This window comes from Trachurus japonicus, chromosome 24 (genome assembly GCF_045865225.1).
Source record: "Trachurus japonicus isolate A0001 chromosome 24, Traja_1.0".
NCBI lineage: Eukaryota > Metazoa > Chordata > Actinopteri > Carangiformes > Carangidae > Trachurus > Trachurus japonicus.
The window spans coordinates 6,836,860-6,860,515 of record NC_140930.1 but is presented as its reverse complement, the minus strand read 5'-3'; the positions used below and the strand labels follow the sequence as shown (position 1 = coordinate 6,860,515).

The following is a 23,656-nucleotide window of genomic DNA, read 5'->3' as shown; positions in this document are numbered from 1 at the left end:
TAGAGTGACGTTACGTACTTCCGCTTCACTGAGTTACGGTCCGCTTAACTTCCTGCTGTTGTCGTGGAAATTCTCTGTTGCTGATGAAGAATGAAATATTGACTCGCCGGCCGACAAGCTTTTATTTCCTTTGCAAAGAAAAGGTCAATCAACATGCGAGCGATTCAAGATGCAGAAAGACCCCGAACATGGGGAAAGCCTATACACTTATAGCTAAGGGAAGGTCCACCTCTGGGGTGTGTTTGTGTCCTTTAGCCGGCCCCTTCCCTGATTGTCTTTTCACACCTTTGTCTTTGAAGGTATCGTCACCGGTTTCCCGAGGTATGGAGTCAAGACATACAATTAAAATACAAAGGGGTTTGAGTGTGAATTAGGAAGTGGGAAGTTGGGCATCACAGATGGTTAAGTGTAAAGGAACTTGAATTCACAAATTACAAAAGGAAGTCTGGGAAAGCAGAAGGTTAGGTGTCTTAGGTGGTTTAAATGCAAAAGAACTTGATTATATAATTATCATAGAAAGTATCTCATGAAGGAGGTAAAAATGCTATTACACTGTCAACTTTATCATAGCGCTGCTGTATTTACATATCACACTGAACACCTGACCGTCTCATTCTGCATAGTTACGTTTGTACGTGTTGTTAATCGGGCGTCGTTCTCTTGTTTCTACTTCTCTGGTAAAACTGGAGCTCACTTCCTCTTTTCTCTTTCTCTCTCTCTCTCGCTAATTCAACTCAAAGCAAAGAGCAGGAAAATGAATAAATCAATAAACAATCATCTGTTTCTTTAGGATTCACTTACTCAGCTTCACGCATTACACATGTGATTAATCTCTCACGTTTGTTGCCACGGCGACGCAACACGGCCGAAGGTTCGTAACTGTGCTCACAGGTGCAGATGAAGCTGATCAGCCAAGTTGTGTCGCTGCATAAATTTGCATATTAATGAGGTGAAAACAGATGTTTGTTTGTTTTTCTTTATCATTATCGTCATGGTTACGGTATAAACACAGTTTGATGATGATGATTTTCAGTGACTCAGTTGTTTTTGTTTTGTTTGTCGTGACAGAAAACGGTTTACGGCGCCAACGTCGTCATCTTCGAGGGAATCCTGGCGTTCGCCAACAAGGAGCTGCTCAAGGTAACAACACTGACCTTCATCATCACCCTCCTCTTCCTCCTCTTTCTCTTCCTCTTCCTCCTCTTCCTCCTCGTCTCTTCCTCCTCCTCTTTTTCCTCCTCTTCCTCCTCTTTCCCTTCCTCTTCCTCCTCTTTCTCTTCCTCCTCCTCTTTTTCCTCCTCTTTCCCTTCCTCTTCCTCTTCCTCTCCAAATGTCTCATTCTCTTCTCCTCTTTCTCTTCCTCCTCCTCCTCTTCTTCCTCCTCTTTCTCTTCCTCCTCTTCCTCTTCTTTCTCGTCCTCCTCTTCCTCCTCTTTCTCTTCCTCCTCCTCTTTTTCCTCCTCTTCTTTCCCCTCCTCTTTTCCTCCTCTTTCCCTTCCTCTTCCTCTTCCTCTCCAAATGTCTCATTCTCTTCTCCTCCTCTTTCTCTTCCTCCTCCTCCTCCTCTTCTTCCTCCTCTTTCTCTTCCTTCTCTTCCTCCTCTTTCTCTTCCTCCTCCTCTTTTTCCTCTTCTTCCTTCCTCTTCCTCCTCTTCCTCCTCTTTCTCTTCCTCCTCCTCTTTTTCCTCCTCTTTCCCTTCCTCTTCCTCCTCTTTCTCTTCCTCCTCCTCTTTTTCCTCCTCTTCCTCTTCTTCTTCCTCTTTCTCCTCCTCTTCCCCTTCCTCTTCCTCTTCCTCTCCAAATGTCTCATTCTCTTCTCCTCCTCTTTCTCTTCCTCCTCCTCCTCTTCTTCCTCCTCTTTCTCTTCCTCCTCCTCTTTCCCTTCCTCTTCCTTCTCCTCCTCTCCAAATTTCTCATTCTCTTCTCCTCCTCCTCTTTCTCTTCCTCATTTTCCTCTTTCTCTTCTTCCTCCTTTTCCTCCTCCTCCTCTTTTTCCTCCTCTTTCTCTTCCTCTTCCTCGTCTTTCTCCTCGTCTTCCTAATCCTTTTCCTAATCCTCCTCCTCCTCCTCCTTTTCCTCCTCCTTTTTCCTCCTCTTCCTCCTCCACCTCCTCTTCATCTTCCTCTTCCTCTATTCCTCCTCTTTCGCTTCCTCTTCCTTCTCCTTCACCTCCTCCTCTTCCTCATTTTCCTCTTCCTTCTCTTCCTCCTCTTCTTCCTCTTTCTCTCTCAGTTCATCCCAGTGTCTTGTTTTTAAACCGTCTGAGATTTTACAGTATTTAGTCCACAACAGTCAAACCCAAAATGACGACTTGATGTATATAAATGAATAAATAAATAAATAAATAAAACCCGTCTGGGATCAGATTTGTCGGAGCTGATTAACGAGACAAACAACCGGCTGATTAACAACACGGAGGGAAATTAAATCAGATTACTGCTGATTAACCTGTGTAGACACGGTGAAATTATATTTAATCTGTTTTTGGTTTAATATCAAACATCAATGCGTCAACGTCAAACTTTAACTCAGGGTATCCGCGGGGTCTTCAAAAGTATTAAAAGGTGATAAATCAATTTTGGGAAAATTAAGACCCTTAAAAAGTATTAAAAAGTATTTTCACGACTTTATAAAGTCTTAAATTTTGAAGGTATTTTTTCTGAATTAGCTGTCCAAGAGTTTGAGTCCTAAAAAACATTGTGAAAGTGTGTGTGAATTTATTCATTTTATTAAAAAACAAAGATGAACCGGTACATAAAAAAGAAAAGAAGATTGTTGTTTTCGTTTTTTGAGAGTGGAGCAATGTTTTTTGTTTTTTTTTATTATAAACTTTGCCTTTGATTTATTATCCCAGCCTATTTTCAATACTGTTGTATCATAGTGGTCTATAGTCTTTATCACAAACGAGAACTGTTAAGTTAAAAGTGTCAGTGATGTAAATGGTTACAGCTTTAAGTGGCGGTGAGGTATTGAAAAATATTGAGAAGGTCTTGAAAAAGTCTTAAAAAGGTATTAGAATTAACTTCAAGATTCCTGTATATGCCCTGTAACTTCCCTTTAAAATAAGCTGATATTGATTATCTATAATCTATATTTAAGATTAAATATATATAATTGAAGTGTGTAAATTCAGAATATGCAGTAAAATGTAAATTGAGTCAATTCTGCTCTTTATTGTGATGCTGTCGATGGTCGGAGGAAAAATCTGCTGAGGCTTTTCTAACTGTGTGAGTGTGAGTGTGTGTGTGTGTGTGTGTGTGTGTGTGTGTGTGTGTGTGTGTGTGTGTGTGTGTGTGTGTGTGTGTGTGTGTGTGTGTGTGTGTGTGAGTGAGTGTGAGCTGGACCGTGGCGATAAGGCGTCCGTCCTCCCCTGAGACTCGGCCGTGTCGTTGATCACCCTTTGATTCAGCTAATAACAGGCCGTTGTTGCCGCGGTGATTAATTACACTCTGTGTCCATTTCTGGAACCGGTCGAGTCAATTAAAAGAAGAGGAAGAAGAAGAAGAAAGCTGCATCAGATATGTTAATGAGGGGGCGTGGCCAGAGAAACCACAAAGCTGCTGTTAAATGACTCTGTGTTATATATGTATATTGTTTAGGTGAAAATGAAAAGAAAAAAGAGAATATCCGCACGTTGGATTAAGGCTCCTATTTATTGGATAATTGCAGGTTGCCTAGGAAGACCGCTTCGGGTTGAAACGTTGCAATTATCCAATGAATGGGAGCCTTAATCCAGCGTGCGGATATTCTCTTTTTTCTTTTTCAATGATCCTATGGCTATCCGGCACCTGGCCTAAAATAGACACTCGATGTGCGCACAACTACTGTAATTTCTGGACTATTGAGCGCACCTGAATATAAGCCGCACCACCTAAATTTTTAAAAGAAAATACATTTTGTACATACATATATAGGCCGCACTTAAATAAAAGCCGCAGGTTTTCATGTTGTAACATGAGATATTTACACAGAAAGACAGTAGGAATCTGTGCAAGTCTGCTCGCTTTTCCGCTGTTCTGGTTACGCTCCACTCGGCCATGTGCATTTGTTTACAACGAATCCGGCGAAAAATCAATAAATGGAGCAGTGGATAACGTTACATAACATATACAATGTTACGTGTACGTTTGTGTAGTCTTAAAGGGCCCATATTATGCAAAATCCACTTTCTACAGGTTTTGTAGTGATCCTATGTGTTCCCGTGGCCTTTCTATGACGCCTGGAGGTGAAAAAAGTCTGTTCACTCCCTTCATTGATTTCTACACTTTTTTAAGATCGTGTCTCCAAACGGGCGAATTGGAAGTGCTGGCAGACTTGACGTCAGGATGCGCTGAACTCAAGTGACTCCACCTCCCGGTACTTCCTTATACTCCCCCTGGGCCAGTCTGGAAAAACGTGAGCTCCGCCCGCGGACACTTTTCCGGAACAGCGCCCCCCCCCCACCCCCCTAATCCACACACACGCTCTCTCTCTCTACCCCCCGTCCGTCATTTGACATGAAGCGGTCGGCCTACGGGAGGAGCGGTCGGTACCGCGGCGGCCAGATGATGCTTTTGAATCATTGACCGAAAAACAGCCGCCTGTCATTAAAAATGAAATCGCGGATCAGAGAATATTGGAATGATACCGCTTCTCATCAGCGCAGCGGTCCGACTCCGAATCACGGAATGAGAGACATCTGAAGTAGGAAGTCTCCTCTCCCAGCGCAAAACCACCTCAATATTCTCATCAGTCCGTACAACAGTGCACAGTTTGTGCTGCGCTCCTCAGTTTCACTTGTTTTTTTTATTTGACAGTTTCACACAGAACTTTCTGATGGTAGTAGGAGTCTCTCCATGTTTCTCCTTCTGCCACAGTAAAAAAAAATAAAAATAAAGAAGGAACATTTAGCCTACATTTTTTCAGACAAGATGCCAGTCTCAGAATTTTTTTTTTTTTTTTTTTGTCTCGGAAATCAATGCCGACCCCTGTCCCAATGTCAACACTGGCACATGTACCTGTAGTGAAAACCACACCCTCTCCCCGTGACAGGTGTGGAGTGGACGTGGTTTACACATCTTATTTGCATTTCAAGGTGCAGACACAGAAATGGCTCGTTTGCAGGAGAGCTCTGGAGAGCCACTTTTAGATTACTGAGATGTAGAGCTGCAGATTGATTTGGGGACAATACACTAGGAATACTATATGGTTGGACAACTTAGAACCATGTGAAATAGTTGAAAAACAGCATAATATGGGACCTTTAATAAACAAACGAAGTTCGAATATGATTTTTTTGGGCAAATGTCAAAGCTCTATTTCAGTGTTTTGTTTACAAACTACAACAAACAAAACTCCAGAACCTACCTTTAAATCTATTTTGTATCTTTGTAACATGTGAAACATAAATTTACACAATGAAATCTGTCTCACAGTTACAGTCGCAGTATAAGAAGAAGAAGCTAAATGATCAGACTTCCTGTTGGAGCAGGTTAGACACTGATCTACGGCCGCTGCCTCTCGCTCTCTAACCTTTGGAAACACACACACACACACACACACACACACACACACACACACACACACACACACACACACACGTCTCCTTTTAGTCGTTTTGTCAGATTTACAACAGACTGGATCAACTGGCTTGTTGTGCAACTGAGTTATACCTGTTAACACACACACACACACACACACACACTGATCCCTCCTTCCTCCTCCTCCTCCTCCTCCTCCTCCTCCTCCTCCTCCGTCATCTCTGGTTCTTTGTGAAGCTTCTTCCTCTTTTTGTCGTCGTGAAGTCGCCTCATTGATTTTTCCTGGTTTCTGCTGAGTTCAGGTTCAGTTTAATGGAGCTCAGAGGAGGACGATTCGTCTTTGACAGTGACAGAGGTGACGGTGCCGATAGCGGAGATAATAACACAACGACTCCTCCTCTTCCTCCTCCTCCTCCTCCTCTTCATCCTCTTTCAACACAGACGAACTGAAGAAACAGATTCTTCTCTTTCAGTTTCTTATCAACGTCCTCGTGTCCAAACGTTTTCATCGGACTGAACAGTCTATTAAAATATTATCCTCAAAAAACTGCAATTTCTTTTCTTACATAGAAAACTGATCAAATGTGAATGACTGTGCAGCTTTAAAGGTCCAGTGCGTAAAATGGGGGTAAAACCGTGACATCCAGCGTTCAGATTCTAGTTTGCAGTGCTCAGACTAAAAGGACAATGATGAAAATAATCTAAAATTATTAATATTACATTTCTTTCGATGCATAAACCATGAAATAAACAATTCTACATCATATCTGTGCGCCATATCAACCAAAAACTAGCATGGCTGACAGACATAGTATGCTAGAAAGAAATACACGTGAAACACATTATTAATGAGTGTACAATGGAAAATTTGACAATAAAAAGCACATAATACGATGCAACTCGATGCAACTCTTAAAACAAGATGTAAGCTGGCAAGATGTGCTATTCTGTTGTTTGTTGTTACTGGATAAAGTTTCATTCAACGTTGACCAGCCAGTAGGTGGCGGTACAGTACTGCAGTTTTTAATATTCCCATTCAAATAAAACACACTGAAATTAAATACATCACATGTTTGATTTATTTATACGCATGAAACGTGTTCTCTGGCTGGATTTTCCGTTCGGGCTACCGTACAAACATGGCGGCGCAAGATGGCGACAGTCTCTAAAGCAAGACCCTTCCTATATGTTTATATAAAAGAAGAATTATAAGGCTACGAAAACCAAACAAATTTTATTTTATAGCGATTATACACTTATACAAATATATTCATGGGTATTTTATTCTGATTTTACCAATAAACCTTGACAATTATTACACACTGGACCTTTAATACGAACATCTACCTTTATACTGTATGGACCTTTAATATTGTGTGTTTGTATTCACTGTTATTTGAAATATTTTGTGACACAAAGGGAATCCCTCCGTTTAGGAAATTAAAAATAAAGTTCCTACACAAAACAAACAAATTACAAACAATCAGACTAATTAAAGAACCCCCCCCCCCCTCTTCTTCTTCCTCTTCCAGCTCCTGGACATGAAAGTTTTCGTCGACACCGACTCCGACATCCGTCTGATACGGCGGCTGAAGAGGGACATTTCCCAGCGCGGCCGCAACATCAGCGGCATCATCAAACAGTACAACAAGTTTGTCAAACCGGCGTTCGAGCAGTACATCGAGCCCACGGTGCAGGTGGCCGACATCGTGGTGCCCAGAGGTCAGAGGTCAAACTGTCTTCGTTACGCTAGAGAAAAGAAAAAGAAGAAAAGAAATAAATCAGTTTATAGTGAAAATAATCCGATTAAATCAGTGAATTCTTGTTGTTTGTGTGTGAAACGTGTCGATGTTCAGGTGGAGAAAACTTTGTGGCTCTGGATCTGATCGTTCAGCACGTTCACAGTCAGCTGGAGAAGGTAAAAACCAAACATTTATTTCCTGTTGTTTGGATTATTAAGTGTTTGTTCAGAGAGGAGAAAGTGTTAATCACAGATTATTATACAGTCGTCCTTATAATGATCAAAATCTGAATTATCTCCACGTGTTTGGCTTCAAATTAAGTTTTAACACAAAAGTTCTGGAGCCAAACTCTCTAAAGTTTAACTCGCCTGCTCCTGAGCTGAGATTAAAAATGAAAAAGAAGTCCTGGTTTGTTAAAATGAAGCTGTGGACAAGTGTGAACGAGTTCTGTGGACATGAAATAGTTAAATATTCGGCTGTAAAGTCCAGTATTTAAAATTCATTATATAAAATTATGTTTCATAATGTTTGATCTAATAATATGGAGCCACTTTATAATAACTACACACTGTTAAGCCTTAATTAAACAATATTAAATGCTTAATTCATCATTTATAAAACATTTTTCCTCCTCATTATTATATAATTAATAAACAGTTATAAATATTTAACTACTGAACTGAATTAATGAGCTCATGTATGATAAAACAGCTATTATCTGATGATTAGTTCATGTTTAAATCACACTGCAGCATAAATCTTCATCTAAATAGTTTATTAATCATTTACTGACGCTTTATAAATGATCTACCACTAAATAACTGGTTTGTCATTGATATAACACTTTATTCATAAATGTTGAATCCATCATTTACACAATAATTAAACACATTATACATTTATACCTGCGTTTATAAATCACAGATTAATCAGTAAGAAGAGTGATTTATAAATAAAAAATGAATTGATAAACATTGAACTAATGCAGAGAGCAGGTTCAGGCAAATATATAAATATATAAAACAGTTTTAAAAGTCCAAGATTAAAGTAAAAACATATTTATTCTGTCACTTGATCCAAACCTCCTCCTCCCTCTGCTGGTGGACGGACGTCACTGATTCACCACAAGAGAAAAAACACTGAGAGACAAAGAGTTTGGAGAAGTTGGACATTTAAATATAGAATTTTTTTTTTTTTTTTAATTAAGATGCTGCTGAATTCATGTATAAAAATGTCAATAATGATATTTATATAGAGTTTAAATTTTATTTTAACAAACATTTGTTTTGCTTTAAATGTTTTTTGTTTTTGAGGTTTTTACTTTTTTCTCATGAATGGCTGATCTCATGTTTTTTCTTTTTGTTTCTCACTGTTTGCACACACACACGTGCACTCATACGTGTGTGTGTGTGTGTGTGTGTTTGTGTGTGTTAATGTGTGTGTGTCCTTGTGTGTGCACGACTCCCCCTCCCTCCTCCACTCTCTCTCCTGCCTGGCTGAATGCTGTGTAACCATCAGCGTGAGATCAATGTGAGGTACGACTGACACGGCTTTTTATTATGACATTTCTTCCTCCCTGTCTTCTTCCTCTTCCTCCTCACTGTCCTTTGTTTCTCCGTCTTCTCCTTTTTCTTTTTCTCCGTCTTCTCCTTCTTCTGCTCTCTTTTCTTCCACCACGCCTCCTTTAAAAACAAAAAACAGATTAACACTGGTCTTGTTTTTGTGTGATTTCACCTTTTTAACTAACAAACCAGAGAAACCAGTGAAGTTTATTTCACTTTGTTCCATAAATAACCTTCATCATCATCATCATCTTCATCGTCATCTTCATCTCCTCTAAGAGACGAGGCCTGATGAGAGACAGGAGGAAGTTCACAGCTTCAGATCGTTTCATGTGGAAACGACACTAAAGAAGTTAATGTGCTAATGCTCCGATGTTCAGATCGATGTCTGTTCATGATGCATGAGAGAAATTAATATTTATACAAATTCTGCCGGAAACAAATGTTAGAAACCAGATTTTCTTCTGATGTCGATTCACTAACTCTGAATGAATAAAAAATAAACAGTTTTTCTGTCTTGCGGTTTTGCATGAATTTCCCTCTAAAACAACTCTGTCTGGTGACGTTCTGTTATTATCTCATAGCGTGGTGAATGTGCAGGTCACAACTTGTCCACCAGAGTGTTTTGGAGTTGTTGGATTGTGTATTTGATGAGTTTGATGAGGGAAACCAAGAAATCCCATGAGCCTCCGTAGCGTAGCTCTGAGCAGCTCACGGCTCTGCTCCGCCGTTCTAAAAATAGCTTGCACCGACAATTAAAGGTAACAAACCTACAGCTAGGACTATAGGGATTATTGCAATGGGCCAATTTGCCAAAATGTTTAACTATCCCTTTAAAACTAAAACATGTTCAAGTTTCCTGCGGTTAAAAATGTAAAAACTGATCAGAATAAATAACTTTAGCTTGTTCCGATCAGATCATAATTATTATAAACCCCCAGAAAACTCTGGTTTGAGTTGAGTTTCCACCGGCCTCGTTCACACTGTCTCTCTACAATGCAGCCAAACAGGAAACTGAAGGTTTAGAGAGATAATAATCAATAATTGATCGATAATAATCCGACTCCTGAGCTTCTCCTCAGTGATGTGGTGGAGCTGTGTCATCGCTCTAATCCTGCTCTTTCTCTCCTCTTGTTTTGTGTCTGTCATTTCTATTTCTTCTTTACTTTCCATCACTTCTCCTTCTTCTTCCTCCTCTTCTTCTTCTCCATTTCTCCGACTCCTCAGAGGAAGCTCCGCTGGGACATGTGAGCCTCCGTCCCGTGTGCATCCTCCCTCTAGATATTTGTAGTTTTCCTTGAACTGATTAAACGTTCTTCGCTCTTTTGAGGCCGACGTGCTCGTTTGATGTTTTTGCTGCCTTTTATCACCAGAGAGAGTTTCTGTTTCTGTAGCTGTTGTCACATGCAGCATGAAGCAGACAACACAAGTCAAGTGTTAGGCGGGTGCATATATGAAAAAAAAACACCTAACCCTAAAAAAATTCTAACAAAAGGTTTCTCAGCTGTTTTTTATAGTATTAGATGTCCTTAATAACATACTAAAAGTTTACCAAAATTTGGCCACTAGAAAGGTGTTATTTTCAAGATGGCGTCCAAGATGGATAGGAAGCCTGAGGAGACACAACAGGTGAATAGGGTAAAATTTTTAACTAACAGATATCACCATGAAACTTCCCAAGTTTATCACTTACATTAAGACAAATATTTTTTGTATTACAAGTTTTGTCAAATTGTATGTTTAAATATGTAAATTAGGCAATATCTCATTAAATATGCGCTAATTTGCATACATTTCCAGAACCGAAATCTGAACAATGGATAAAAGCCACTTTCAAAATTCTTGTTTTATTTTGTTGACATACTAGAGTCAGAAGTTTTTACAGAGGGGATTTTGGATATCTCTCTTTATCACTCTGTAAATGAGAAAATACTAGCAGCCCTAAAAATTCAAATATCGTCGTGTTTTTAGGAGTAAAATGTTGTATAAGAGCCCGAAATCTCCACTTCAGCAGCACTTACAGACACCAAACCTTCCAGTTTGATCCCTTTCTATATTCTGAAGGTTTTTACAGAGGGGATTGTTGATATATCATTCATAGCCTGATTTATACAACATTTTACTCCTAAAAACACAACCAACTTGAATTTTTAGGGCTGCTAGTATTTTCTCATTTACAGATAAAGAGAGATATCCAAAATCCCCTCTGTAAAAACTTCTGACTCTAGTATGTCAACAAAATAAAACAAGAATTTTGAAAGTGGCTTTTATCCATTGTTCAGATTTCGGTTCTGGAAATGTATGCAAATTAGCGCATATTTAATGAGATATTGCCTCATTTACATATTTAAACATACAATTTGACAAAACTTGTAATACAAAAAATATTTGTCTTAATGTAAGTGATAAACTTGGGAAGTTTCATGGTGATATCTGTTAGTTAAAAATTTTACCCTATTCACCTGTGGTGTCTCCTCAGGCTTCCTATCCATCTTGGACGCCATCTTGAAAATAACACCTTTCTAGTGGTCAAATTTTGTTCACTTTTAGTATGTTATTAAGGACATCTAATACTATAAAAAACAACTGAGAAACCTTTTGTTAGAATTTTTTTGGGGTCAAGTCATATTTGCACCTGACTATGTTTATATTCAGTATTTTAACACTGGATGCATTTGTGTGTGTGAGTGTGTGTGACCCTGCATTTCCTCCTCCAGCAGCCACACTGACAGTTCAGCTCGGCTTTGCATTCATTGATTAATTAAAGGGATACTTCACCCAAAATCGATAATTCACCAATCGTCTACTCTCCGTCATGCCAAGGAAGGGTTTGGAGAACTTCCAGAGTCATCAAAACGCTTTAGGAGTTCCAGGGGGGGTCCGGCTGGTGACGGGTTTTCATATAATGGCGGTGGATAGAGTTCACTTTTGAATGGTCCAAAACACACACTATGAAACATCCAGATACCTCCATACTGCTCGTCTGTACTGACCCAAGTGTCCTGAAGCCGCCACATGGAAAAGTTGTTTGGAAGAAGTTAATGTGATCTCTGTTTTTATCCTTGTTGTAGCAGTAGCTCCCAGTGGTTCTGTTGATGTTTGTGCGCATGCGCGAGATTTGCTGCCAGATGTTCGTTCGTCGTTGTAAACCACTGGATTTTTGATGTAAACACAGAAGAACATCTCGCAGCAAATCTCACACAACCACTGGGAGCTACTGCTACAACAAGGCTAAAAACAGATCAAATACATTTTTTTTCAAACAACTTTTTCATGTGGCAGCTTCAGGACACTTGGGTCAGTACAGACGAGCAGTATGGAGGTATCTGGATGTTTCATAGTGTGTGTTTTGGACGATTCAAAAGTGAACTCTCTCCGCCGCCATTATATGAAAACCCGTCACCAGCCGGACCCCCCCTGGAACTCCTAAAGCGTTTTGATGACTCTGAAAGTTCTCCAAACCCTTCCTTGGCATGACGGTGTGTAGAAAATTGGTGAATTGTCGATTTTGGGTGAAGTATCCCTTTAAAAAGTATATCTGTGTGTATATAAAGGAAGTGATTGAGTCTCTGCACCTCTGGCTGCTTCTCTCCAGATGTTCTCACCTCCACTCATCCACATGTTTGCAGCTGCTTGTCTAACATCGTCTCACCTCGGACCATGATGCATCTGGTCTGAAGATAAAAGGCAGCAAAACAAAACCCGACTTAGATCAAACGAGCGTCTCGATTAATGAACTAAACCAGGACTGTGATGGATGAGGAGAGTTACTGTGTGTTGATTAGTGTGTGTGTGTGTGTGTGTGTGTTACACAGATCGGCTCTGGCCTCGGCTCATCAGGGTCAGCCGTTACCCAAAACCCTCAGCGTGTTGGAGAGCACGCCACAGGTCCGCGGCATGCACACCATCATCAGGTCAGTACCACACCGACCTGATAACGACGTTAACGACCTGATGCAACACAATGTCCAGAGGTGGAACCAGCATTCATGTTTTTCATAAAACTGTGACGATAACAGTGTTTTTTTAAAGAGTGGCGGCGAGTGTGGTCTGATCAACGGGGGGTGCATGCGCGCGGGACCAGATTGTCCGACCGGGGGGTGGGGGCTGCGCGGAGATGCGGGGGCATTTCGGCATCCAATCCCCCGCGGCATGCAGCGATCATTTCGGCGTTTGGTCTATTTTGTGCACGAGCCGCGAGCCACCGTGTCAATCTTGGCAGGAAGTCACACAAAGAAACACGAGAGAATCCGGTCAATTTTCAAAATAAAACACCGCGAATGACAAACACGTGAGGCCAATGTGTGTACGTTTGTAGCCTATTTCATAATCGAAACAGAGCGCGACAGATGAACACACACAGAGCTGAGGTGCGAAGCGCTTGTTCCCCGGCCGCCACAGAGTCGTTAATTAATGGTATAACACTGGATGCGCTGGTTGATAAGTTTTGTTTTTAATGAGGAGGAAATAAAGAACTCAGCTGTGATTGAAAAGCAGAGTCGAAAGTTGTAACTGTGTAGTGGAAAGGGCTGCAAAGTAGCTACTTAATGGAAACCCTGCTTAACATTGTTTTAACATTAAAAAATTTAAATTAAAAAAAATCATCATTCTGAAGGTGTGGCGGCTTTTATTTTGCCGTGGCGGTGCGCCACGATCAATTACATGTAGCGGAAACCCTGGATATGCAGGAAAATAGATTTGGACTCAAATGTGGAATAAATGTAATTCACTTCTCCAATGCAACACTACAGTATGTTTCTTGACAGATTTTACATCATTTGTCACATAATTTAGAAGAAAATAGTTGTTTTCAGGTTAAGTTTAAATATAAATATTTAAATATAGAAACAAAAGCAAAAAAATCCATTTCAAATTAAAGGGACAATGAGGAGTTTTGGAAAGCAAAGTGTTTTCACACTACATTTCCCATGAGCACGGTGAAATTCTTGGACCGACGCAAGACGGACGAAAGCCATTTGCCAAGAATGTTTTCGTTCAAGAATGGAAGTCGGAGGTTCGAAGACGATCAGATACCGTCGTAGTTCCAACCATAAACGGCGATTCGGCGACGTTATTCCCATGATCCGCCGGGCAGCGTCTGCGAAACCGAAAGTAGGAAATGCTGGTCGGTGGATGAAATCGATGAAGATGTTTTCTGTATTCATGTTTGTTAGTGGTTTGACCCCTGAGGGCCACCGTACGTAGGACTGGAGTTAACCGTGTGTGTGTGTGTGTGTGTGTGTAGGAACAAGGAGACCAACCGAGACGAGTTTATCTTCTACTCTAAGAGATTAATGAGGCTGCTGATCGAGCACGCGCTCTCCTTCCTCCCTCTCAAGGTGAGTTTTTGTGTCTGTGTGAGATAAACAACAACACCACAGGCTTTTATTGTGGCGGGGTGCGCCCTTTAGACGATCTCTCCGTCTCTGAACGTCCTGTCCACAGGTGAAATAAATAAAGATGCTGTTCTCATGATGTTTCTCTTTGTCTCTGCAGCCGGTTTCCGTGGAGACGCCTCAGGGCGGCGTCTACGAAGGAAAGAGGCTGAGTGGGAAACGAGTGAGTTTGTCGTCAACCCCCTGTCCAACCGCCAACACATCCTCCCAAACTTAAATGTTTTACTAATTATGAAAATATTCATATTTTAAGAACAACTCTCTGGAGGCCATTTCTCTTTTATTTTGAAATTTCTTTTGGTTTCTTCTTTTCATTCCTCTTCCTGTTTTTAATTGTTTTGTCGGGTATTTTGTCTTTGAGCCTCTGTCCGTCTCCTTCCTGCGTGTAGATCACCGGTGTGTCGATCCTCCGAGCCGGCGAGACGATGGAGCAGGCGCTGATGGCCGTGTGCAAAGACATCAGACTGGGGAAGATCCTGATCCAGACCAACCACGACACCGGAGAACCAGAGGTCTGAGAGTCCACAGAGTCGCTGCTGCTGCTGCTGCTGCTCAGTGTGAAACCAGCTCAGTGTGACCGCAGCAGAAACCAGTGACTTTTAAAGTTTTAATAACAAGTGTCACAAAGCTGCAGCCGAGCCTGAACTTCACATCAGAATTTTTCCCACAGATTAAAATTGGTTTAGCAGCAAAAATATCAAGATTCAGTTCAAGCTTCATTGAAGCTTCATTCGTTTTGAAACTTCGTTTTTTATTAGTTTTTATGACAAGAATAGCAAAAAAACAGCAGTCCATCTCGTAACGTTGTGTTATTATCTCATAGCGTGGTGAATGTGCAGGTCACAACTTGTCCACCAGAGCGTTGTGGAGTTGTTGGATTGTGTATATGATGAGTTTGATGAGGGAAACCAAGAAATCCCATGAGCCTCCGTAGCGTAGCTCTGAGCAGCTCGCAGCTCTGTTCCGCCGTTCTAAAAATAGCTTGCACCGACAATTAAAGGTAACGAACCTACTGCTATGACTATAGGGATTATGGCAATGGGCCAATCTGCAAAAATGTTGAACTATCCCTTTAACAGAAGTTTAAACACCTGCAGACTACAGACGGTGTCTCATTTTTTTGCACAAGAACAAGAACGGCGGAGCAGAGCCGCGAGCTGCTCAGAGCTACGCTACGGAGGCTGATGGGATTTCTTGGTTTCCCTCATCAAACTCATCAAATACACAATCCAACAACTCCACAACGCTCTGGTGGACAAGTTGTGACCTGCACATTCAAAAAAAAAAAAATAGCTTGCACCGACAATTAAAGGTAACGAATCTACTGCTATGACTACAGGGATTATGGCAATGGGCCAATTTGCCAAAATGTTGAACTATCCCTTTAAAACCCATTTATATAGAGCTCAAGTAAAAACAAAAGTAAGGGGGAGGTCATGAACTCTTCCTCATTCAACAAAAACACTTTCCATTTTGTTATCTGCACATTGATGATTTTATCCTCCGTCTTGTCTCCGTCCTGCAGCTTCACTACCTCCGTCTGCCCAAAGACATCAGCGAGGACTACGTCATCCTGATGGACAGCACCGTGTCCACCGGCGCCGCGGCGCTCATGGCCGTCAGAGTGCTGCTGGTACGACGCCTTAGGGGTGGGCGATATGACGATATTAGATCGTGAAGGATTAGAGTGTGTAGACGATCTGCCAAAGTGCAGAGATCGTAGGATCGTCTGGGGCTCATTCTATAAATTGCAGTTCTATGCTGCAAAGCGCAAACAAAGGACATTTGCAACGTTTGCTAAAAGAGATAACAACAGTTACTTTAGTTTGTATTTTTATTTGACCCTTTTCAATCAGCTATTTAGTGTTTTGATACACTTAAAATCCTGTTAAAATGACTGTGTTGAATAAAACAAACAGTAATGTCTTCATTAATATTTTACTTTCATGTTTACTGAAAGCTACCTTTTATGTTGCAAGAGTCCACTTTATCAGAGTGTTGTTGTTTACCTTTTACTATGTTTACGTTGTTTGCACATGTTGGCAAAACTGCAACTATTTAGATTAAAATCTGTTCAGAAAGGTACTTTGGCCTAAATAGTCTATTTTTCCTTTTTTGATTTAAGATCGTGATGAAATCGAAATCGTGGCTTCATTTAAAAAAAATCGTGATATGATATTTTTGCCAAATCGCCCACCCCTACGACGCCTCGATGTGTTGAAATTAGATGGTTTGGTGCTTTATGAGGTAAAAAGATGAAGTTGTTTTTTCTCTTCCCGTCTGAAGGACCACGACGTGGCCGAGGACAAGATCTTCCTGCTGTCGCTGCTCATGGCGGAGATGGGCGTCCACTCGGTGGCGTACGCCTTCCCTAAAGTCCGCATCATCACCACGGCGGTGGACAAGGAGGTCAACGACCAGTTCCACATCATCCCAGGCATCGGTGAGTTGGTCCTCTTCCTGTTGTCAGAGAAGCTGAACCTCAGAAAACATCTGGGCAAGAGCTGACGTACAGATCCGTCAGTCGAGGTTTTTCTTCTTAGTGCAAATCAACGCTGACACAGTGAGAGAAGACGAACTGCAGCTGCTGCTCTGAGAGGAGAGAAACACCGGTGACTGAAATCTGCAGAGTTATCTAAAGGCCTTAAAGCAAAAACACATTGACGATGATTACAAACAAAACAATATATACATTTGACAAAGAAGAAAATCATCTAAAACTAAACTCTGAGTGAAGGAAGTTCGTCTGTTTTCAGGATGTGTTGGGATGCGTTCCCTGAGCTAGGGGAATCATTAAAGAATAAAAAACAATGTCGTTTTCCAAACACAGAAAACCTACGTAAATATTGGACTTGTGTTGTAGAGTCTCACTCCCCTTGTCAGAGTTACGGGGAGAGTTGGATTTTGCTGAAGCTCAAGTTGTGTTCCTGTCCACACAGGAAAGTTACAGGAAACAGAGCAGACTCAGGCTGCAGCAACGGCTCGATTCATCCGATTAACTGTTTTTCTGCCACTTGACTGAGTTTAGAAACTTTATTTTAAGGGCAAGAAACTACGAAATGTTGCTTTAAGACAGTGGATCAGAGTAGAGCCAATCTGAGACCTCAGCACAAAGCAGTGGGTCGAATAGTCTCAGACTTTCTGGACCAATGACACATAGTTTCTCTTTATCAAACTATTTCTTGTTCATCTATATATCGTGTATTTTGATGGCAACTGTACAGCACTTTGGTCAACTGAGGTTGTTTTTAAATGTGCAGTCAAACATTGACTTGACTTATATTCTTATCGGTTTTCTCATGTTTTATTACGTGTATGCTTGCTTCACATTGAGAGACAAAATAGAAAATACAGGTACAAACATGAGAAAACAGATCAGAATAAAAGTCAAGTCGATGTTTGACTGTTTGTTGTAAAGCACATTTAAAAACAACCTCAGGTGACCAACATGCTGTACAGTTGCCATTAAAATACACGATAGATAAACATGCACAAATAATATAATATAAATAATAAATAAAACAGTTAAGGAAATAGTAAGAACTCATTTTAAAGCAGTTAGAATGAAAGAGAAAGTTACTCATCTAGCAGGGACTGAACGCCAAGAAGAAAAGACACCAAATACATTCATCCTAGATCAACAGCAATAACAACAACTTGAAATCATGATGTAATCTCAGAGCCAGTTGGCAGGAAGACACCACATCCTATAATAACCCAAACCTAAATACAGTAGTATAATTACTCAAAGTTAGTTTTAAAAAAAAAAAGAAAAAAAAATTTCATCACACAATAAAGTATTTTTTTAAAGGGATAGTTCAACATTTTGGCAAATTGCCATAATACCTGTAGTCATAGGAGTAGGTTCGTTACCTTTAATTGTCGGTGCAAGCTATTTTTAGAACGGCGGAGCAGAGCCGCGAGCTGCTCAGAGCTACGCTACGGAGGCTCATGGGATTTCTTGGTTTCCCTCATCAAACTCATCAAATACACAATCCAACAACTCCAAAACGCTCTGGTGGACAAGTTGTGACCTGCACATTCACCACGCTATGAGATAATAACACAACGTTACCAGACAGAGTTGTTTTAGAGGGAAATACAGAGACTGCTTGATGAAAAACTGTCCCCAACGGGAACGCGCATCACCGGTTTTGCACGAATTCACCTCGAAAACAACTCCAAGAAATCCCATGAGCCTCCGTAGCGTAGCTCTGAGCAGCTCGCAGCTCTACTCCGCCGTTCTAAAAACAGCTTGCACTGACAATTAAAGGTAACGAACCTACTGCTATGACTATAGGGGTTATGGCAATGGGCCAATTTGCTAAAATGTTGAACTATCCCTTTAAGTTTCTCTTTATAAATCCCTAACAAACCCTAGTCCTCCACCTGTCTCATCCGTCTCCTTCCACCTGCTGCAGGTAACTTTGGAGATCGTTACTTCGGCACCGACGCTCCGTCAGACTGGTGTGAGAGCGACGAAGGGATGGACTATTGAAGAGAGGTCGACGAGAACGAGAGAACGAGAGAACGAGGAGGAGGCTCGTGAAGAAAGAAAGAAAGAAAGAAAGAAAAGAAGAAGTACTTATCTGTGAACGAGCTCCTCCTGACGACGCCGTAACGAACTGCTGCTTCCTGTCCAGAGAGTTCAGCGTCGGAGCGGTGAGGAGCCGAGAGACGGTGCTGCTCACTCACTCACTCACTCATTCATTCATTCATTCATTCATTCATGTTTACAGCAGAGTTTACAGGGGCCAAAGTGTTTCCTCTCTCACTCATTTCACACAAACATCTGGAAAAAGACAAGTTGTGCTCCGAAGCTACCTACTGAGAAGATACTGATGATACTGAGTATTGATGATGATGATGATGATGATGATGATGTCGTTGCTGAAGCTGCAGCTGTGAAGTTTGAACTGGAGGAGCCAGATGTTGGACGACTGAACTAGAGCGACGCTCAGTTAAAAAAAAAAAAAATTATTTGGTTGGTTTTTTTTTTTTTTTTTTTTTTTACAGCAGCTACAAACCGATTGATCCATTGATCGATTGATCTGCTCCGGGTGGGTGGGTCCAATCAGTGACGATGTAATTTTGCACAAAGACGTGACCTCACTCGTCCTCCGCCACGTGAGAAGAGCAGCAGCTGTAAAATATATCGTAGTGAATTCTCCGTCTTTCCGTTTCTTCTGTTTTTTAGCTTGAAGCCGTTTTTTTTTTTTAAGATCGATCAGTTCGTCGCAGTCGAATCTTCTCAGGCGACGCTCAACGAAAGGGACGACGACCATGACGACTCATACTTGAACAAGAAGATGAGACGCGTTTTTCTCTGTTTTCATCTTGTTAACAAACTTTATTTGACTTTACTTTAGTAGGTTTCTACAGCGATAACACATAGTGATAATTCACAGTCCAAACATTTAGCTTTTAAATGAACCATATCAACATTTAAAACAATGTTTATAATTCACTATAATGAAACTACAGATGTTTATAATTAACTGTGACTCCTCCATTGGACACTGGCGTGAAAACAGATAATTTTACGTTAATAAAACCAATAAAAATATATAAAATTTCATTATAGTGAGTAATAAACAGAGTTACCTACTGGCTCTTGAAATTCTGGTAAGTTTGTGAATTTCAGATGTAAGAGAAAAATGAATCCCTGAAAGTTTTTGGGGGGTAAACGGATGTTTTGCATTAATAAATGCACTAACAACTAAGTGTAACTACATCATAGTGAGTTATAAACAGAGTTCCTACACGTCCTTGAAATCCTGGATAGGCTGAGAAATCAAGTTTTTAAAGTAAAAATCAAGTCTTTGAACATTTTTGGGAGCAGACGGATAAACATGGGTCATTGAAAGTGTTTGATTTTATATATTCTCAGTGTAACTTCAGCGTTCTTCTGTAAAGCTGCTGCTTCTCAACGTAAAAGTGTCATAATAGCCTCGATCCGTGTCCTTGAATTGGTCGCCTTGCGCTTCAGTAGTGAGATGTGATGAAACTTCATATATAAATCATTAATTAAATGTTTATAAATGCTAAATATGAGGATTTAACGCAACGTCTCGGCCTCTTAAACTCCTGAAGAGGCGATGATGCTTTTAACGGCTTTAGCTGCTTAGTGTCGGCCAGATGTGGCGCCCTGTGACATCATCATCAGTTATGAAGTTGTGACGAATAATCTCGTTAAAATTCTCGTTAAAAAAACAGCACTTATTCTTTTAATCTGACGATAAACGTCGTAGTGAAGTTACTTCGTCGTGGACTTGAAGCTTCGACAGCGTCTCATTCACAAACAAACCTCACCTCACAGTGTATTTTTTCCAGCAGACAGAGACTGATCCATGTTGTTGTTGTTGTTGCCGTTGCCGTGGTAACTGTGTTCGCTGCTGCTGCTCGTGGCTGATTAATTTTTAAAATGTTTTTATTTATTTATTGTGTCCTACATCATGACAGATTTGTTTCATGCCACGTCATGTCACGGCTTTTTATACGACTGTCATTCACAAAATATTTTAGTTTTTTTTTTTTTACTGTTTGTGGCGTCACAGGCCTGAATTCACTGGACGGTTTGACTTGTGAATGGAACAGATCAATAATCAATATTAATTTAATAGTTCCACCTGTGCTGCAGCAGTCAAACGTCCAGAAGTTACAGTACACTCCTCATGATGAGCTCATCAAAACAAAAACAAATATGAATTTACAACAAATCACTTGAATGAACAGTATCTATACTGTCCCACAATGATGTACTGTTTTTATTTTTATTTTTATTTTTTAATATGTAGAAGCTGATCACTTTGCAATAAGTGTTTTACATGAAAGAGTATGGCTGAACTATGTCGCTAATATATTCATTTTTAAGAGGCAACGTGCAGATTGATGAACTGTTTTCACAGCAGACGTGAGAAACTAGAGCTGCAGCAATAATTAATCAACAGAAAATTAACTTTATAAACAAGTATTATGATAGGTTTAATTGATTTTTTTGCGGAAATACTGACACGTATCTTAATGTTTTCTGTATTATTTCATTTTACACTGAATATCTGTATAATGAATTGATTAATTATCTGCAGATTTATCATCAAGCTCCCTCTGTGAGAACAGTGTCAGTTTGTTTCACCTGTTTCTCTTGTACAGAATAAAAACATGACATCAAACGAACTAAACCGTGTTAATAGTCTTTTTTTTCTCTACTGCATCTGTTGCGTGTTTGATGTCGGAGTTTTCCGCTGGAGGGCGACACGTGTCCTTGTTTACAGCGGATGTGACGTAATCTACAGGTCTAATGGTGCCTTCAAGTGCTGTGGGAAATGAAGTGTTTTTCTTTTACCACTTGTTTTGGTTTCAAGCCATTCAATAGCAAACAGAAGAAGGTAAGTGGAAATGTTTTCATCTTTTGCAAGAATATAACAGAATACAGTGAGAGCATGCATGAAAGATAAACAAATACAAGACTTACATGAAAAATGTTGCTAATAATGTGTGTTTTGTTATCTTTACTCAATAAGTGGAAATATAGAACAAATTGATACCCAAAGATTGTGAACAAATTGTGAAAGATGGTTTATACATGTTATCTTGTAATTTTCCATTTAATTACAGTCCGTCTTTTTGGTTGTTGTTGTTGATAAGTTATCCTTTTTTGTTAAATTGAAAATTGAGAGAAAAATATTACTACTGTACTGGTCATCACACATCCAAACAGTAACATGTCAGTACAATATTTTAATTCATTGAAATTAAAGGCACATTCATTTGTCGTAATTTGGTCGTTGGGGCAAGAGTAATGTAATGTGTAGCCTAATGCAATTTCATCTTTTTCCTCTCATGTGTTGTGATATCTCAAAAACAAAAAAGGTAAAAGGCAAGGCAAGGCAATTTTATTTGTATAGCCCGTTTTTACAAACAGTTTGCCTCAAAGGGCTTCACATGACATGACATGACTGCCCTTAGTACGGAGCCCCCAAAGGGACATGGAAGGAATTTTTTTTATTGCGAGATCTCGCAATACTTTTGCGAGATCTCGCAATACTTTTTGCGAGATCTCGCAATACTTTTTGCGAGATCTCGCAATACTTTTTGCGAGATCTCGCAAAAGTATTGCGAGATCTCGCAAAAAAAGTGCCCTGTCCGCTGTCTCAGTGCTGAAATATGAATGAATGACAGCGTGTCACTGCCCGTGAAAGAGAGAGAGAGAGAGAGAGATGGTCAGGTTATGTCAGATGAATTAGTCCTCTAACACAAACTACAGCTTGACTTGTCAGTTTTTCTAGTAGGATGTAGTTAAAGGACAGCGTATCATAGGGTCTGGGTTGTTTGGGGAGCTCTCTCCATGCTGATCGCCCACGGTGATTTAATTCAACAGCGTTATTTTGCATCGGACTGATGTCACCACCATCTCTCCGTCATATTGTCCACTCCCAGAGCGCAGGAGGAGGAGAGGACGGCGCGGCTGCATGGGATAAAGCATCCGGTCCTATCGAGAGTCAATTAAATATCAAAGACTGGGAAAAAGCCACTATCACAATCGTTACACTCTGTTTTCTTGTTATCAGTCCTACTTAATGCTGTTCATCACAAAAACCGAGAGAAAATCGGCATAAATAAAAGCGTCATGTTAATTCTGAAGAATATATTTCAGGATGGAGGACCAGGATCACTAACTGACTCAACAAGTTTTATCGATCAGTCTAATTACTGTAAATAGGCCTATATACAGCGGTGAGCCCCGTGCGTAATGCTGCACCGCGGCACCGCTGGAGGAGAATAAGGAGGAAGAGGGTCTTCAGGGACCGACAACTGCCTGGCCCATGATGGTGACTGGTTCATATACAGACTCACTAGAACTGTTGTCATTGTTGTAACTATGTGCCGAACCGGGTCCGGCATTTGAGAGGGCAGTGCACCAAAACAACACAGCGTGCGCTCCGTGCCGCTGACGCCGTTAACAGCTGCAGCAACATGTCACGTTGTCACTTTAACACCTGCAGCTAATTCACAGCACAGACAGAACAGAACAACAGCACGTCAGGTTCATTTACATGCAGACCGCATTCATGTGGTGGTTTGCATTGACCATCTACGGTTAAAACAGGGTGTGTACAGGGCGGAACGTGAAGCTGATTCAGCTGCGCACACTTGTAGGAACTCTGTGATTTATGAAGGGAAGTTTGCTTGCAAGTGTGTGTACGCAGGGTTTTATAGAGCAGCAGAGATATAGCCTTACTGCTCCACAAAATGACACAAGAAAGCTGGTGGCAAAACTCTCTACACACTCTCTCTCTCACGGGCAGTGACACGCTGTCATTCATTCATATTTCAGCACTGAGACAGCGGACAGGGCACTTTTTTTGCGAGATCTCGCAATAAAAAAATTTCCTTCCATGTCCCTTTGGGGGCTCCGTACCTTAGACCCTCACATCGA

The 23,656-nt window shown here is 40.6% G+C and overlaps 1 protein-coding gene across 3 annotated transcripts in view; it reads left to right on the top strand.

Moving 5' to 3' along the window:
* LOC146961276 (uridine-cytidine kinase-like 1) overlaps window positions 1-20,417 on the top strand; it is a 37,195-nt gene extending 16,778 nt beyond the window's left edge. The window contains exons 5-16 of one of the 3 annotated variants that reach the window (XR_015035206.1): window positions 1,069-1,140; window positions 7,050-7,239; window positions 7,374-7,435; window positions 10,049-10,068; window positions 12,637-12,735; window positions 14,067-14,160; window positions 14,318-14,380; window positions 14,607-14,729; window positions 15,743-15,850; window positions 16,504-16,660; window positions 18,639-19,816; window positions 19,972-20,417. Coding sequence is in view for 2 of the 3 variants with exons in the window: in XM_085770767.1 (XP_085626893.1) it covers window positions 1,069-1,140; window positions 7,050-7,239; window positions 7,374-7,435; window positions 10,049-10,068; window positions 12,637-12,735; window positions 14,067-14,160; window positions 14,318-14,380; window positions 14,607-14,729; window positions 15,743-15,850; window positions 16,504-16,660; window positions 18,639-18,715 (1,065 nt within the window). In the remaining variant the exon portion in view is untranslated. Of the gene's footprint in view, window positions 1-1,068; window positions 1,141-7,049; window positions 7,240-7,373; window positions 7,436-8,777; window positions 8,795-10,048; window positions 10,069-12,636; window positions 12,736-14,066; window positions 14,161-14,317; window positions 14,381-14,606; window positions 14,730-15,742; window positions 15,851-16,503; window positions 16,661-18,638 lie in introns of all 3 variants that reach the window. The other 2 variants (XM_085770767.1, XM_085770768.1) reach the window with 2 other exon arrangements.
* The last annotated feature ends 3,239 nt before the right edge of the window (window positions 20,418-23,656 follow it).